An 18635-nucleotide genomic window follows, 5' to 3' on the forward strand; every position below is an offset into this window, starting at 1 on the left:
GAATTTTTTTTCAAATTCCCTAAGCAATTTATTAAGAGCCATAGACCTCCCTGGTTGTTACTCAACTCACTCCAAAAATAATATCTTGGTGACTCTATTAGAATCTTTGTAATAAAATTCATCTTTCAACTTCTTTTTAAAATCACTCTATGCCTCTAAATTGCCTCCATGCAAATTCTTCACTCTCTTCTTAATTCGAAGAATGTATACTAACTCAAAATTGTAAATATAGCCACTCTCAAGAACTTTATGTACCTCTATTTTTTCTACATATACTCAGAGAAATTTAGTGATGTCCCTCTTATCAAACCTCTAATGATTATTAACCATACATTGTAATGCCTTGGTCACCTCTTTTTACTTTTTTGTACCTTTTTTTGTCTCTCCAAGAACATACTCAAAGCTAAGAGCCAATCATTGGCACTTGTTCTTCCATTCCTACTTGTACTGGCCTCTCCAAAATTGTCCATCATCTTTGAATGTCAAAAAACCTTTTACTTCCTCTTTTCTACTTTTGAATTTTTTTTCATGCTCTAAGCTTGCACCCTATCTCTATAACTCCATTATACTCCACTTGTACTCCCAATTATCTCCAAGATACTCTTAATAAAAGCACCAAATTTATGTCAAGAGGGCGAGCCTCCTTAGAAGAATATACAAGATCCTTGATTATAAGTAGGTTGTAAGAAGTGCAATATTATTCAAATGAAGTAAAATATAAAAAAGGATAGCCAAAGGCTAAGTACAAAATTTAGACTAATTTCTTTCTTACACCAAGATAAATCCAACCTCTAACTCAAATCTTAAATTCAAATCGCATCTCATTAAAATATATATAATTCACTTATTATTAATCTAATCTAAATAAAGTTTAGTTTTTTGAGCTTAACTCAATTTAAAACTTCAAATTATTAAATTCTATAAATAAAATCTTGAAAAATATAAGAGTCGAATCAAAGAAGAAAAAAATTGGCTGCTTGATGCAATCAATCCTTCAAAATCCTTATCTACAAATTAACTTGAATCTTTCTTATCACAAATCTTCTTCTTACATGCTAAGACTTATTGAAAAGCTAACAATGAGCTCTCTCTTCTTTCATATTCTCAAAATAAAAAGAAAAAAACTCAATAAATGGCATAGAAAGTTCCAAACTAGTCTTGAATTCTACCGCCTCAAAACTCTAGCAAATCTCCTCCAATAAATTTATGTGAATTTTCTTTATTATAGCTCTTCTTCTTATATAAAATGACTTGTTAAAGAGCTAATAATAAGATCCAGCTTCTTTTAAAATTTCAAAACAAAAAGATGAAAATTCAGAAAATGCAATAAGAATCTTAAATCTGGCCATCTAAAAAAACTCTAGCAATCCCCTTCTCACAATTTTGCATAGATCTCCCTCTTTGCAGCTCCATTTCTTGCATGAAATAGCTTGTTGAAAAGCTAGAAATAAGATCTAGCTTTCTTTAAAATTTCAAAAAAAAAATAAAAATATAAAAAAATACAACAAATGGCATAGAAATTCCTAACCAATCTTGAATCTTGTTGCCCCAAAACTCCAGTGACCTCTTTTTCACAAACTTACATGGTTCTTCCTCTTCATAGCTTCATTTCTTGTGTGCTATAGCTTGATGGAAAGTTGAAAATACGATCTAACTTCTTTCAAAAGTTTAAAATAAAAAGATGAAAATTTCATAAGTAGCCTTCAAAAACCCAATCCACACTTGAATCTTTGCTCCTTCTTCCTAAATTTCAGCAACTCCCCTTCTTTTCTACTCCTTTTGACCCCAATTCCCCTCCGCTTCAAAAAATTAAAATCTTTGATGCTAAAAATTCTTATTTCTAATCCTCTTCTAATATCCTTCTTGAATCATTATAGAGCTGGATATTTATCGTAAAAGACAATATCCTCAAGCTCAAATAATCCATTCAAGACTATAATTTTATATTCTAAATTCTATTCAAATTTATAAATATATTAGTATTATATTCCTTCTCTCCCTTCTTATAATTAAAATTAATTATCTTCTAAATATTTTTAATACACTTAAATTAAGTATATCATAATATTAGTTGCTTATGCTATATTTGCTTCTTTATAAAAGTTATTCCTATAAATAAGTCTTTAGCTATTGATTATTTTTTCTTCTTACTCGATGCGGAGATACAAAAAATCATCTTATGTCCACCATCTTTAAAGAAGATTGTCCTTGCTAGATAATCAACTTGCTTATTTCTCACCTCTAGCCATGGTATACCAAAGATAACATCATATCTTAGTTTTGTTACCTTGAACTTTTTTCTTAAGACGTAGGTGTTATTCAACCTCAAGATTTTTTCTTTACATATTTCACTCAATACATTTTCTTGGTTATTTCTTGGTACAAAGTATATATTCCTTCTTTTGATTACCTTGGTTTTAATCTCAACTTGATTAACAATTTTAATTAAAATATATTTTTTTATACAGCTACAATCCACAAATACTTGATATGGTTGTCTTCTTAATCGACCCATTAGGTACACATCTCAATCCTTTTTATAATTATCCAAGGCCATGCCATTTGTCTTTGAAAGAAACTAGTTATTCCCAATACTTATTTTTGGTGCCTTTATTGAGGAGTCTCATTTCCCTACTGTATCTTCTTATTAATATGATAAATCTTGAAACTATAAACTCACCTTGATTTTTTGGTGATTTAATTTTGATATTTTGGACAAGCTCCAATTTAATGGTCTAGCTCTCGACAATAGAAACACAATTCTTTTTGTACCAATATTTGTTGTTTTTGTACTATCAATGATCCTTGCAGGGCATCAATTTCCAATTGTGTTGGTTGTTGTGCCATAGTATTAGATAGTGGCATAGGACTTCATGCTTTAGGTCATATTCTACAATTTCTAAAATCTATAGCATTGACTCTCTTTATAATCCTAATTTTCTCTTTAAATGTTTGTGAATCTCTTAGTTTCACCTCTTGCTAGACCTCAGATTTAACCCTCGTAGAAAAAAATCCATCATCTTTGCCTTTGAAACATTACCAATTTGGAACATAAAAACTTGAATTAAGAGACATAATCTTGTATCGACTTAGATTGTGTAAGATTTATCAATTGATCACATGTTATCTTCATCTCATTGAAGGGCCAAAATTGATTTCTAAACTTGGTCTCAAATTCCTCTCAATCACAAAATCCACCTTAAATTCTATAGCTTTGAATTTGATGTTACTACCAAATGGGTGCTGCATCTCTCAAATAGTTGGCTACATATATAATTTTTTTGATGGCATTTATCCTACATAGTTGGAGATATTATTACATGTTGAAGAACCATTAGCATACATCTTCTTGCCTTAAAGCCCTAATGCATGTAACAAGCTTATTCAATTTCAGCCTAATAGATGTCAACTCCCTTATCTTAGAGACTTCTATTTGTCCTTACAAGATAGCAATCTAGGCTAGGAGGTGTTGTATTTGAGCCTCCTTCTGAGATTGCTCTGTCATAGCTTCCATATTACAATTTTCTTGCTGGACTCCACTATTGTAATGCCTTCTCTCATTGTAGCTAATTTCTTAAGAATAGCTCATAGTAGCTTCAATACAATAGCTAATGTGACCACAAAAACTAACCTCAAATAAGACAATGGCTATTGATATGCTACCAAAGAACAGTCTAAGATTCACTCTAATATCAATAAAATGAGACCAGACTATCTCAAAAATCTAAGACTCTTATAATCTACAACAACATAAATTCTATCACAAATTAAGACAAAGTAGATTACAACAAAAGAAAATAGAAAAAAACTAAAAAAAAAAGATACAAAACCAAACTTTACTAAGACAAAAGATCCAAAGCCATATTCGACCAAATATCCAAATTACCTTAGCCAATCCTATTTATACTTTGTCCAACCATCTTTGAACTTTCTAAAATATTCTTAATAATAGATGCTATAGATAACTATCTTAAGTTCTTTTTGGAATATTATATGGTAGACTCCACCTAAATAACTACCCTAAGTTCTTTCTAGAATGTTCTATAGTAACTCCTATATAGTCTACTAACTTTGCTCTAATTCTAGAAACTTCTATAAACTTCTCAAACATGGCTCCAACTATCTATCTTTATGTATCAACATTACAAATATCTTATCTATACCTCGTTATAAGTACACAATATTATAAACAGCTCTAAAAATGCATCTAATGAAGATAATCTTATTCAAGAATAGAATTAGATTCATTCCACTGAATAATTGATATAAATTATATCCTTGATATCTTATTTTAAAATTACTAACTCAATTTTGGATAGTTCATTACCACAAATAGATTTTTATACCTTGATATTATATTTTTAGATTACTTAGTTATTAGAGCAATGACAAATACATCAAGGTTTAAAATCTAAGTTGAATAGTAGACCAATGAAGTGGCTAGTTAGAAACTTGAATTGCAATCTACCACAAGTTAGAAGCAAAAGATAACAACTACAAGCAGTTTGTAAATTTAAAACATGTTATCAAACATTAAAAAAAACTTATCAAAAGAAATTCATGGAAGAGATTTGTATGCACTTTTTATTTATATAAAAAATACATTGAATTTTGCTAAACAAGCAATAGAATGGAGTGGCAAGCATGTGGAGCATCAACTTCAACAAACAAGAGAGTTGAGAAGTGCCTAAGCACGTCGATAAACTTTATTAAATTTTATTTAAATTTTTCAATAGAAATTTTAAGCTTTTTGTATATGAAACATAAGTATATTTTAAATTTTGAATTAAATAAGTTCTTTATAGCTAGGCATTGTATAAGTTTTTAATTTTTAATTTTTTTTATAAATCAATTAAAATTAAAAGTATTTATTTTATGCAATGTATTTGGGATTTCATGAATGCAGCTGATGTTGTAAAGAAACAATTCAGATGTCTTTTATACAAGAAAAAGAAAAAGAAAAAAAAAAAAAATCTAATGAATATAACCTAAAAAGTCATTTTTGTGGAATGATCCACAATCACCAAATTTGAATCTTTAATGTTAAAAATTGAAATATTTGTAACAAAATCCATTAAAGATCATGGTCCTTAAGAATAAAAATTGATTGAATTTAACCATGTGGACTGAGGATGACCGTGCATAGACCTGCTATTAACCAGATAGACTTACATAAGCATTCTATGGAACTTTATGGATACACTATATATATAAATATAAATATATATATAACGTAGAGAAGCCCATAAGTAAGTAGGATTATGACTTATGCCGTATTCTTAAAACATGTTTCTAGCAGGGGTACAAGTCTAGGTACCAAGTTGAAATGTTGCTTTCAGATGCTGCTTTCTCAAAGCTGCTGAGAACTAGCGGGTCTCACTGTCTTCCAACATTGAAAGTGTTCAGCAAATTGAATACTGTTGCATCTCCAAAATGCGAGGGATTTATTTTGCAGATTTTCCGTGACATATTTAAAAGGGCCATTGAAGGAAAGTTCCAGTTTGGTTGTCGATGTCTTTCCTGCAGACCATCCTACAGCTGAACTAAACCATCCATTGAAAAGTTCGAATTCATTACAGAATGAATACACAAGCTTCATTCATCTAGGCGGTGCATCCGCTAAAAATTCAACGCAACTGGGCGTTTCGTAAACTAAAACATACTTCCGAAATTTACAAGCTTGTCACTGTATTATAGGGGACCGACTGCCACGGTTTAACCCATATTGAAACACGTCACTTCCTCAAACACTTCTACCATATTCACCACGACCCACGCTAAACTCTGAGTATACTTAAAAATATATCAATGCAACTGTAATATAATACACAAAACACTCTGAGATCTGCACTCCTCGAGCACCGGCGGAACAGGCGTACAGCTTGACAGCCCGCTCGACTTGCGAAAAAGACCTCGTTGAAGCTTGATGGATCGAGTGACATGGTCAGGCGGTCGGCACGAGAAAGTTGAAGGAATAAGAGGCTAGAGCTAACAGTCCATCGAAATAAAGTGTGCTTCATTAACCATACTCGGCGGTAATCATGGAGGCATACCCCCCAACAGGTTGTTGAGATGTTCAGGTTCCTGTATGTTGAGCAGTGTTCAATGCAAATTGATCGTTGATTGTTCATAGACTCTGATAGTGATGCGGAGAGCAGCAGCAGGAAATGAATTCATTTGGATCAGCAGTTGCGAAGTTTTTTGCAGTTGTTGCAGAGAGCCATCTGTAGTAGCGGCCCGCCTTCGTTTGACAGTTGTCGGCTATCATAACCCATTCTTTCGGTCTGCGGTACAAAGCAGCACAAATTGTTGTGAGGGTGACCTTCCTGCCCTAAGAACAGAAACCACAAGCTCCCTTCTAAGAGAAGTGAGATAACACCCTAAGCAGACAAGGAGAAGGAGAGCAATTACAGGATGCATAGGTGTGTAGGAATGAACCTGGATGAGGTAGCTCAAATGGTGATTCTCCACTAGAAGATCCTGGCAGCGCTGCCGTAAAACCTCACAGTCGGACTCATTACGCTTCGCCTTGCCTCTGGCCCTACGGTTCTGGAACCACACCTCCACTTGTCTAGGTTGGACACCCAACTCCATTGCCAGCGTGCTCTTCTGATGAGCATTGGGCCGTTGCAACCTCTCGAAAGTATCCTCCAGAACCCGCAATTGAGCCTTGGTAAACCTCAACTTCTGGCTTGATCCTTCAAATCCACGAGCACACAAATTCTTAGGCCTCGATCATAAAGCAACTAGACTTTCTAGAGACTACAAAATATTTACATAAGGCTACCGCCGGCTCTAACTGAGAGAGGCGTAACAAAACTAATGAATTGAGCTGAGATAAACTGTTCATAGAAATGAGTTTTTCAAGCAGGAGCCCCAGTTGCACCACACCACCAACACCAATAGATGCACCTCATCACTCGCCGCTGAAATTTCAGCTAGGTACTTCTGTTAGTGTTGAGAAATGATAAGATGCAGAGAATTCTTGTAAAATTCTTGCCAAGTTGCAACTTCACAAGCAACTTCAGCAACTTGTGGAAGAATATCCAATTATGTCCTTGACTACGCACACGAGAGGATTCGAACAGAATACCTTCGTCATCCTCGTCGTACTCTTGACTGTTATCACTAGACCGGCCAGGAAACACTGATCGGAACATCTCTCGCTGATCTTGCAGCGTCAGGATACTCGACAGGGACGACTCCTCGCAATCGCAACTGCCCATGTTTCCAGATGAGTAATCCTGCACAATTTCAGTCCCCCACTTTCCTCACTTAAAATGATGCCCCTCGGGCCTGACAGGCCACATTACTACTGAGAGCCGCCACTTTAATAAAATATAACCCTGAAAACTTTTTTTTTTTTTAAAGAAAAAGAAAAGAGAGATTCTTGGTCTTGACGTGCAGCCACTCGGTTCCCCAACACGCCAAACAAAATTGATAAATGCTTGAGGACAGCCACTAAGAAAGGACGTGATGCTGTCTGAGGTACATGTTAGGGTTGCTCTATCCTAAAATGTTTATTCTACTGACAGCTTCCAGTAAGCTTTTCTATTAAGAGTATTTCATGAGAGCGCCCGGAGACCATGAACAAACGCCTAAACTGGGGAGACTGCTACAATCGCTACAAACAATGATAATGTTCCGTGTGAAAATAACGAGTCGACAACCACCCACTACAACAAATACGAAGATGTGCGTGCAAGACGTACATCAACACGTATGCATTCCTGGCATCAACTGAACTTGATAAGACGACCACCGAAAGTGAGGTGCTTGCAAAGACCTGATGAAAACTAGTCCACGTGCACGATGCGGAGGCCAGGATTGGTACGACGAAACCAATATGAATTGTGACAACCCAAAAACAATGGGTAACTAAGTTAATGCCATTCGGAGTGGATCGATTAATTGGGCGACGGTAAGACAAAGTTCTGGGACTGACATTCTGAAGAATCGCCTTCATTGCGGATAATATATTATCTTCTTTTATGCGCCTAAAACATAATTCTAGTGCTACGTTGGAAATGCATAATAGATAACCTGACAGTACGTTTCATAAAGAATTCCGGTTCCAGAACTGTTGCGCAGGTCTCTTTGTGAAACGCAGGATACGTTCTATTGTAGAAAGTCAATCATTGGAATTGGTTTCTAAAAGGCAAACTTACCATGTAATTCTCACGTCCTGAAAAATTTGATCTGTTGTAATCAGAATCGTGACTGGAACTCATAAGGGACGTCGAAATCTGAGGTTGTACTCCACTCACCAATTATCATGCGCTAGGGGAGTAATCTAAATGTTGCGCAACGACTGGAAACCACCAACACTGAGAAACATCAGCTGATAAGAAACGTCCATGTGTAATAAAAGTGGACTGGCATTAGTTTCAATCTGCAAAAGATTAACACGAAAAGAAAAAACTTCTTCGCACTGGAAATTCAAATTTCCCTGGACCAAATCCTCAACTCCTCATTCGCCGCATTAACCTCCGTCTAGTAAGGCTCTAAACGCAGATAACATCAGAATCACAGAATGTAAGATATGAAGTGCTAGAACTTGCACTGCTGTTATCACGATTGAGGGGGAACATGGGTATTCAGAAGATGGGAACACCCGGAAGCTGCAGATGAGTAGATAACGTATGAGTTGGTGTAATTCCTCCGACTGAAAAGAGGAGAATTTACAGTAAGTCACGTGGAATCTGCTCAAGTGCAAATGTTGGCCTCGAAGAAGGAAATAAGACTAGGACATTTCAGAGACGAGAAATGTTAACATCTTCTATCAAACATGTCTCCCAGCACACATTAGTAGAATACATGTAGCGATGGGCTAGTCCCTTATCGAGTTGCCACTACGGTTGATGACAACGCGAACTTGACGAGCAGAAACTGTAATTTCGATATGATATGAAAGCTAATCTATGAACGGGACAGTAGGTGGATGCTTCGAGACTTTCGCAATTGAGATTGATGAAGGCTATGTCAATGGTCCTTGAATTGAGAACCGCTTCTTGGCTATTGATGTACATGGTACCAGGTTAAGAGGTTTTAGTTAGCATAAATAAGCTTTCTGCAAGAAGTGCAGTTCGTCGAACAACAAGTTCTACCATAGGCTTCGCAACTCTGAAGAGTTTCGAGTTCTCTGAATAGGACGACATAATGTTAATTAAGGTACTTGGCTTCAGTTCCACCCCACTTAGGTGCATTGTGCTAACTAAAGCACAATATAGTAAACTGACTTGAAGATACTTGTCTAGGTGATCCAAGGCGAGTCTGTACTATAGCGCACGAGTTGAGAATTCTGAAGTTCAGCAACTCTAAACAAAAATTCTGGATGGAAATCTCTTTGGGATGTGTCCTTCGGTAGGTTTCAGGAAGTTCTAAAGTTTCGAAGGGGTTACAGCGTCGGAACATCACAACCGCTCAGAAATCGACCAGTGCAGAAGTTGCACGGCACAATGAAAGTAGAACATGAGATTATCGTGCTGCGAAAATCTCAGCGTTGGGGAGTTAGAGATTGAAACGAGGGCACAGACCAGGACACCTGTGACTTACATTGGTGCGACATGTTTCGCACATCCCTGACACTTACATGGTCCCAAATTACCGACTCGCAAGTGGTATGACCACAGGAAACTACGTGAGGGTGTGACAACAGGGATGGCCGCGGCTTAGTTCGGCTCGATTCTGAGGACCACAAGGGCAACCAGACCTCAAGTGCTTCGTGAATATAGTTCGAGGACAAGCTTATCAAGATCAGGGAAGGAAAAGCCCATTTCCTGTAGCAGTAAGTCGTGGGCCCAAAGTTGGGAAACTAGACAGAGACTGAGAACTTATACAAATCTGAGGGTGAGAGAGCTTAAAGGATGTGGCCAAATCGAACATTGTCACACGAGAACGTCGTGGTGGAGTCAAGCCGGTGTACCTAATAACTGTTTTGGGAGTTGATCGAAGTTAGATGACACCGATGGGAAGAGCTAATACACGTGTTAACAGTGGCCGAGGTTTGGTCTCCCCGGCTGAAAGACAGCGCAACGGAGAGCCGAGACGCATTGTTACATACGCCGGTTCATGAGTCCAATTCACGCTTCGCGTCGGTAATAACAGTTCAGACAACAATCCCCAACTCTTCTATGCCAACGCGCTATCAGTGACGTCCACGGCTCACTTTCTGAAGACAATAATTCACAAACCCAATTCTTTTCCAACTAAAAAACTCGGACGACTGCCCTAACCTAGTACTAAATTTGATGACGGACACTTGACTTGTGAGCTAAGAAAGGGACCTCCGAGAAGTAGGAGACGGAAAGGAAGCAACGTCTCTTTAGAAGCTCTTTGCTTGAGCTGGACACCAATCAAGTTGCTTGAAGAATATGACCAACGAGGTGCTAAGGTGCGAGTGCTAGCTACACTCACATGCACACTTCCCCAGTGATCCGAGCTTAATTACAGCCCAAGTCCCAGTATGCTCGCGGTGACGACACAGTCACACCCAGAGCGTCAAGCTGGATAAGCAGGTCTTCGGATGAGGTTCTGCAGCTGGTGAGCCTGGAAGGGGTGACAGGTGATTTGACAATTTAGGTTGTGGCATAACCATGGACACCGAGAGGATTATGGAGATTTTGATATGGAAGTCAAACAATGCAATCAAGGCACAGAGAGCAAGAAAAAGCTGGGCTAGGATGCGAGCAAGGGAGGGCGCCGCCCTGGAGTACTGCGATTGCTAGCGTTGGTCGCAAGGGCCCCTCAGACATCACCTCCAACGCTTTCCTCCAACTGCAAATCTCTAGACTTTTACTTGCGTTTGCCTAGTTGAGTCAATCGCCTCTGACCATCAGCTTTTTACTTGCCTCGTTATCTGACATGGTACATCGCGGATTTCTCTATATTTACCTCTCTTAAAAATTACATTTCTAAAGTTGAGTTATCCCAGTGGATTATCGTCTCCCATCTCGCACTGCATTCAACAGCATGAGTACCTCACAGACCTTTTGACTCTTTTCCGCAGCAAAGGTATATTCTCCAATGAAGCAGAGCCATCACCCAGTTGTTCTGCTTAGACTCTCATGACGAGCAGTATGAAATTTTCTTACGGCTGTTTTATAATATTTGGATCCTAATTTTCAGTTGCAGTTGCAGCCCAAAGACCCGCTGCTGAAATTGCTACAGGGGTTGTCAAGTGGAAAGTGGTGTCCAGGGGTCTAAGCCTGCACACTAGCATGTATCATCAACGTCAACAACTAGAGTACCGGCATGAGTCACGACACAAGCTCGAAGGGTCTTCTAGATATCAATTCTGATCCATAATTACCCAGTCGGCAATAATGTGTACAAATCTAAACAAGCCTAACCAAGACAAGAAAGGCATGGTTTGTGCATGGTAATGAGTTACAAACACACATAAATGATGACCATAAAGTGGAGCGAAGCAATCCCTATTATCTCTCCCTGCAAAGTAACCATAAAAATTCATGGAAATCGCGTCTGGTCCAGTCAGTCGAGTTGGCTAATCATTTTCTTCCATTAAACAATCATACGCAATCCGCTTCAACTGGGGTTGTTCCAGGCAAAGTGGCAACGGAAAGCCGCTACTGTTTCCATATTTAGGAGGAGCTCAAGCTTCTTAACCCCGCCTGATGGTTCAGCCTTTCAGGCTTTAACTTTTAAGTGATCTCAAATATAGGCTTTTACTGCCTTGTCCTTTGTGATCTCCAGAGCCAGGTCCATAATCCATGTCATTATTTAGCCTTCAAAGTGGCCCCATGCGGTGCTCAGTCTCCTTGAAGCCTGCCATCAAGGGGGAAGCCAATTCAGAACGCTTAACATTCAATGAACACATCGACAACTCCCCTCGCATCACCTGTGACCCGGAAACGTGGGCTTCTATCGCAAGCTTCCGTCGCATCACTATTGCACCAACGAACCATGAATTCACATAATTGAAGCTCGGTGCGAAAAAAAAAAAAAAAAAAAAAAAAGGAAAAAAAGGATGATTCCACACACACACACACACACAGCCTGCAACTCCGAAACTCACTCCCATTCTATTTTTTCTCCAGTCTTAAAATCCCTGCATCGCTCCTATTGTGTCATGCACTGTTGCATCATCTCATCTCATCTTCCTTGACTCGACTTCTCCTGCATGGTAATTCTTCACCTAAACCAGACCTTTCTACACAGATTCTTCAGGATTCTGTGACTGCATTCCATAGGATACCGATTTAATTACTGAGAAAAGACTGGAACCAGGCCCACCTTGGCCAAGAGGTATCTTTCGATTTTGCCTTCCTTCCTTGTAGAGCTTCAAGTGAATGAAGAAGAAGATCCCGCTAAGAAAAACACCGCTGGTACCCTTTGCTGCTGTTGTGGCTGTCCATTGAGCCACCTAGATTTGAGCACAGAAGAAGACTAGTTCAAAGGGCTTTTGTGGACTTTGGATGTGGGAGGAGAAGTGAAGAGTGATGAAGGAGCTGGAGAGCAAGCAAAACTAATAATAATAATAACAATAATAAATTACAATTATAATATAGTAAGAGGGGTCCTTCATTTGTGTGTTGGTCCTTGTGTTGCACGGAAGTGGTAGAATTCAATTTTGATAAACAGCATAGAATACTCTCTTTTTTGTGAGGTGGGTGGTAATGTTGATTCAAACAAAAGGCTTTCAGCAAATGGCACAGGAGAGCGGAGAAAATGGGTGGCGTAATTGCAAAGGGACATGAATCAATGAAAGTATAATGATGATGTCATGTGAAATTTTGTCAAAGAAAATCTTGGAAGGCCTTTGTGTCTACTAACAGCGACCAAAGGCGGAAAATTGCAAAGGAAAAAAATAAATTTTATTAGAAACAATTTGGTGAGAATTAGTCAAACAATGCAGGTTAGGTGCATTGTCTGCGTTAGCCACTCAATTACTTCTGATAAAATGGTTTTTCCATGCGAATCAATTATACTAACATTCGTAAACTGTCTTGATCAAATATTTGTTAACCATGTTGAATTGGTAAATGAGATAATCTCAAAAATTTGCAGACAAACAATTGATGGCTTGGAGATTTGGTTCAGACTGACAAGATTATATGTTACACTGATATTTGAAATATATAAAAAGTTGTAGGTCTGAATATATAGATATATATATTCGAAGATATATTTATATATATATATATATATATATATATCTTATTCTGAGAGAATATGAAATCTTGCGCTAAAAAATCAGTACCAAAAAAATGCACGCATGATAAAATTAACCATCATACTTTCTTGCGAGACCACAACAAAAATATTGTTTCTATTATTTTACTAATTTATTCATAGATTATAAAATTTATTTTTGATAAAAAGACAAAATAACTATATTAAGCTGGGAATCAACAATACAAAAGAACAGAAACTTTTAAGAATTCATATGTGTTCTTTATAAATTCTACAATTCCCCGTTATTATCAATATTATTATATTAAAATATTTAGCATAGAAAGAAAATCTAATTATAATAATCATAAAAATAAATAATAAATTAGAACTAAAAACAGATACCACATCAAAAACAAGACCTAAAAAATAGATCAAAAAAATAACAAAAATAACTCTATTTCAACTTTTATATATATATATATATATATATATATATTCTTTAAACCAAAATTAAAATAAAAATAATAATTTTCATTAAAACCATGTAAAATCATCATAAAATATTTATTATTCTATAAAATATTTTTATCTTTAATAATAAATTTGTAAATTAAAATATTAGAAAATTAAGTAAAAATAATTCTAATAAAAATTGGAAATTATGTTAGGTAAAAAATCTTTATTTACTTGATAAATTTATATTTTATTAAAAATAAATTTCTCTAAAATGGATCTTTAGGGGAAATATATATATATATATATATATAGAGAGAGAGAGAGAGAGAGAGAGAGAGAGATATATGTATGTATATATCTTTTACATATCATATGTAAAACTGTAAATGCAGAATTTCAAAAAAAAAATGAAATCTAATTATGTTTAAATTAATAGTTATGACTTTAAATTTTTAATTTAATTAAAAAAAATAATAATAATAATAATAATTTTGATATATGTCATTCTAAAAAGACAAATGAATAATTTATCTTATAAATTATTATAATTCGTTTATAAAAAAACCCTCTTCTAAACAACACATATTTTACCACAAATTAATGAAATAGATACTGAGAATTATTAGTCTTGTTTCATTTGTCTTTTAATATAAAATTCAGTTCCAATAACTTACATAAAAAATCCTTCAAAATTATTAGTAAAGATATTTTTTAATTAATATTTAATTTAATAGTTTTAAAATCGTTATACTTAAGCTTGGGGTAGATACACTTAAATGATTTTATTTTTAAAAAATACATAAAAATTAGATGATATCTATAATTTTTAATTTAAAAAGATTATGCAAAATCAAATGGAATTTATTTTAAAAAGAATTGGTTATTATTTTATTCTTTATCTTTAAAATAAAATGAATTATAGGAATTTTAAGGTTTTTTATTTTTATAAACAAGTTTTTTAATATAAATGGATATTTTAATAATATTAATTAAGTAAAGTAAAATAATTAAATCGAATTTTAAAAAAATCAGTAAAACATATATTTGTTTCTAAAACTCTAATTGTTTTTTAGCGAAAACTTTATAAGCTCCAACCACGCACTTTATATAGTAATTTATATACTCTATATGATTTTTGTTGGTATTTTTTAGGAACAATAATGTTACTTGAGTTTTACATTTTTACATAAAAAATTATGCCGATTAATAGGTATATTTCTAATGATTGACCATTCGGAGTCAACATTAATATTAAACTTTACATATTTATATGCTTAAATATTATTTTAAAAATTATGTTTGTCATACTTTGAAAAATAACATTGATAGAAAATATTAGTTTTTTAATTTAATTTTCTTAAAAATGAATAATCATAATTGGTATTTGAGTTTAAACATCTGAATTTAATACTAGTGTATATAGTAAATTTTAAGAGATATAAAAGAAAAACTCTCCATAAATTCATTCACAAAAAAATATACCTATAGATTAACAAAAAATATTTTGAATCATATAAATTATAGAACCATTATTTTTTAAAGAAAACTCTTTCATTATTATAAAGTTAAAAATAACCAATAGAAATAAACAAATTCTCTATTGTGAACTATTGTAGAAGTTGCAATTTTTTATAGAATCTCTCTTTATACTAGATGTTCTTATCTTTATTTTTATATTTTGAAAGGTATGACTTGCAAAGAACATCTTTATTACTGGCAAGATGTTCTTTGCAAGTTATACCTTTCAAAAAATAAAAATAAAAATTATATTATTTTTATAGAATCTTGCTCTCTCTCTCTCTCTCTAATATATATATATATATATATATATATATATAAAAACTTTTAGTACTACAAAAATTTATAAATTTTATTTATTTTTTAAAAATTAAAAATAAACTAAGAATTTAAAATCTTAAAAAAAATATTAATTAAGAGTACTTAAACTAAGTATCTTCATGTATATTAATATATCAAAATAAGAGTAATTACTACATGACAAATATGACGTCTTTAGTCTTAAAAAGTGATAAGTCTTTATTTTTTGAAATTTAAAAATACTTTATCATCTTATTATTTGAGTACTTAAACTAATTATTTAAAGTACATACTTGATTCATCTTTTGAAAATTATCAAATGCTTTATTAAGTTTCATAATATGAAAACATCAAGTAATTTCTATATGAGTTTTTTATACAAAAATTAAAATTTAGATGTCAACTATTCTATCTATATGTATGTGATCTATATATATATATATATATATATACACACACACATACACCAATAATACTTCTAATTTTGTATAATTTTAAAGATCATGCACAAATTTTGTATTGATGTTTAAATCTATATCTTGAGCCATGGTTTAAAGATTAACTGAATTTAATATCAACTTCTTGATTTTTCAATGTAATTTACTCATAATTTGGCTTTATGTATGTAGATAGATAGATGTATATATATTTCATTTGACATTCATTCACATTCAACAAAATAAGTGATGTTTTTATAGAAACTATACATCTTTAATTAGAAAAAGTCAATTTTATTAGTTTTGATTGAATGAATTAAAACATAATTATGTCAATCAATATAAACAATACTATATAAATTCAATTAAAATCAAATTTAATTGTGTCTAATGAGCACAACTTTGATGAATCTACATCCATAATTATGCAGTTATGAGTTAAATTGGTTGATAAATCCTATAAGTTTAGACCTTATTTTCTAAAATTACTCATCAAATACAAAGTCCGATTATAAACATAGAAAAGTCAAAAAGTTATATATTTATTATAAACCAAAATTTTATTTTATTTTATTTTGAATATGTTTTGTTTTATTTCAGTGCATTATGTATTTATATGTATGTTTGTATTTATATGTTGTTTTATTTTATTTTATCCAATCCATATGATCTATCTTCACTTTTCAACGAAGTACACGACACTTTGGCTCCAAATATGTTTTTAAAAAACCAAAGATATCGAAAAAGGCAAAGTAGCCGGTAGGGTTGATGCGATTGTACCGCTCATCGCAGAGGTTTGGATAGCCTTTTCAAAAAAGTAAAAAGGAAGCGAGAATACTTACGTTTACCCACAGTATTATAACTCAACATTATATATACAGATATACATGTGTACGTATGTATGTATTCTTATATATATGTATATACATATTTCCCTATTTTCTAAATATGGGTTCCTTCATGAGAGTGCTGTAGGGACTTTTGCAGTGTTCAAGTGGCCTGCACGGGAACTGGGAACTGGGAACTTTATATGTGACGACCTTGGGCACAAGGGCTTAGCCTACAATATGAGGTTGGGCTTCTTGCGAAGTGGCCTCGAGCCTTCCTCGAAGGCCCCGCTGTTGAGTTGCGAATCCTTTTCCGGTGCCAGCTCAGCCTAATTCCTGCCAGTTGGTTGCCACACCAATAATTTTTAGCCACCTGTCAAAATTAATTTCACACGTGTTGTGAAGCGTCCCTCCGTTCATTTGTAGTAGGGACTGCTTTCATTACATCCCCTTCTCATCCAAGGAAAATAACTGTAACGATTTGCTTTTACTTTTTCTGCTAATTCTGTTTTATTTTATTTTTCAATATTTTTCCTCCTTTTGGTAGTTTATTATTGATGCTAGTCGCCTTATGCATTACCTCCACCACTTAGGCCAGGTTTACACTTTAGATTTCAATGCTGCTTCTGATCCCTATTTACACTTGGGAGATTTTGGACCACCACCAGAATTGGAGACTTACTGCTTTACAATGGAAGTGTGAACGCGTCTCGCGGTACAACACTTTTCTGTTACTTTACTTTACTTGTATTAAGCAAAGGGGATTAGAGGAAAGGAGGATACTAAAGTGGGCCCTATACAAAGCCGAGGGTGAATGGGGCTTGAGTCAGCCACATTGTCAAAAACTCAACTTTAGCCCAAAAGTCGGGCTCCACATCGAAAAAGCAAAAGGATGGGCCTCTTCTTCTTCTGGTTTGGGGTTGGGTGGAGGAAAGCAGCCACCTCTCTGGGGTTTCCAAATGCAACCCAGAGACATGGGATGCATGGGGGGCGCCTTTGGCCATGCATGCTAGCATAGGTACAAAGGAGTAGTAGTGTGCAAAGTTTAATTTAATTCAATTTGGTAGGTAGCTTCATGTCACCTTGAACAAGTAGTAATTTTCCTGGAATTAAATTAATCCAGCAGAATTAAAACCCTAATGTTATGTTCTAATGAAGCATGCCCCTCATGTATTGTTTAGTGCTCAATTAAGGTTTTGTAATGGAAAAGAATGCAAAGTTAGTCCAGGAAAGGATACATCCATGCAAAGATTACAATGCTTAGTTGCAAGTTACCTTAACCATACATGAGGAGCATGTTCCATTAGAAGCTTACAATGGATATTAGAGTAGAAAGCTGCATCCAATTAAACAAGCATATCATGAAACAATTATGATCTAATCACTCTCATTATACTAATTTCCTTTTACAATTAGAATCCATGTAGTCAATGAAGATAATGATGTAGGGTTGTTTCAAAATAGATTATTGGTCATGTTATGATAGAATTGCATACTTTGTTGATAAAAAGCCTTTATTTTGTGAAACTTTGTTGTGAGGTTTGGCCATAATGATAAAATATGTCAAATGCTCACATTAAGTCAAAATTATGCAATATTAAATATTTTTTACTTCAAAAACTAACAAAATATTTATTTATAAGTATTTTATTAAATATAATAACATTCCTTCTATCCTAATTATTATAAAGTTTAATAAAAGTACTCTTAGTATAAAGAAAATAAAATCATAATATATATAAAAATTTATTGATAATAGTAGAATTTATATTGTATGTATATATATACACATTTATATGATAAAATCACAAGCTTGATTAAATAAGGTAGTTGTGCAATGGCAAAAATTACCAAGCCTTTGAATAATTGCAATAATTATACAATAAACTAAATTATACAAAAACATATTGGATAAATAGATTTTTTTTGGAAAACAAATTGCATAAAATTTTCAGGCACT

General features: G+C 34.0%; 1 protein-coding gene across 10 annotated transcripts; it reads right to left on the reverse strand.

Annotated features, from left to right (window-relative positions):
* Positions 1–5615: 5615 nt before the first annotated feature.
* LOC112282984 (homeobox-leucine zipper protein HOX17) lies at positions 5616–10738 on the reverse strand. 10 transcript variants are annotated; one of them, XM_024521246.3, is made up of 5 exons: positions 10417–10738; positions 8169–8311; positions 7094–7244; positions 6439–6698; positions 5616–6284 (listed from the first exon to the last, which is right to left on the reverse strand). In XM_024521246.3, the coding sequence occupies exons 2-5, from the start codon at positions 8229–8231 to the stop codon at positions 6183–6185; spliced, it is 576 nt and encodes a 191-aa protein (XP_024377014.1). In that variant the 5' UTR covers positions 8232–8311; positions 10417–10738; the 3' UTR covers positions 5616–6182. The 10 variants fall into 10 exon arrangements, with proteins under 10 accessions (XP_024377014.1, XP_024377013.1, XP_024377015.1 ...); XM_024521245.3 differs by having other exon boundaries at positions 10287–10709; XM_024521247.3 differs by lacking the exon at positions 10417–10738 and adding an exon at positions 9926–10410.
* Between the last annotated feature and the right edge of the window lie 7897 nt (positions 10739–18635).

Source organism: Physcomitrium patens, chromosome 5 (assembly GCF_059467195.1).
Source record: "Physcomitrium patens ecotype Gransden chromosome 5, ASM5946719v1, whole genome shotgun sequence".
NCBI classification, from domain to species: Eukaryota; Viridiplantae; Streptophyta; class Bryopsida; order Funariales; family Funariaceae; genus Physcomitrium; species Physcomitrium patens.

What these genes read in the sequence shown, in the direction of transcription:
- LOC112282984 (XM_024521246.3), bottom strand. Translation starts at nt 8,231, where the DNA reads ATGAGTTCCAGTCACGATTCTGATTACAACAGATCAAATTTTTCAGGA. An exon ending in CAGGACGTGAGAATTACATG is followed by an intron (nt 7,245 to 8,168) that starts GTAAGTTTGCCT and finishes GAAATTGTGCAG; the next exon opens with GATTACTCATCTGGAAACAT. An exon ending in ATTTGAGCTACCTCATCCAG is followed by an intron (nt 6,285 to 6,438) that starts GTTCATTCCTAC and finishes TTTGTACCGCAG; the next exon opens with ACCGAAAGAATGGGTTATGA.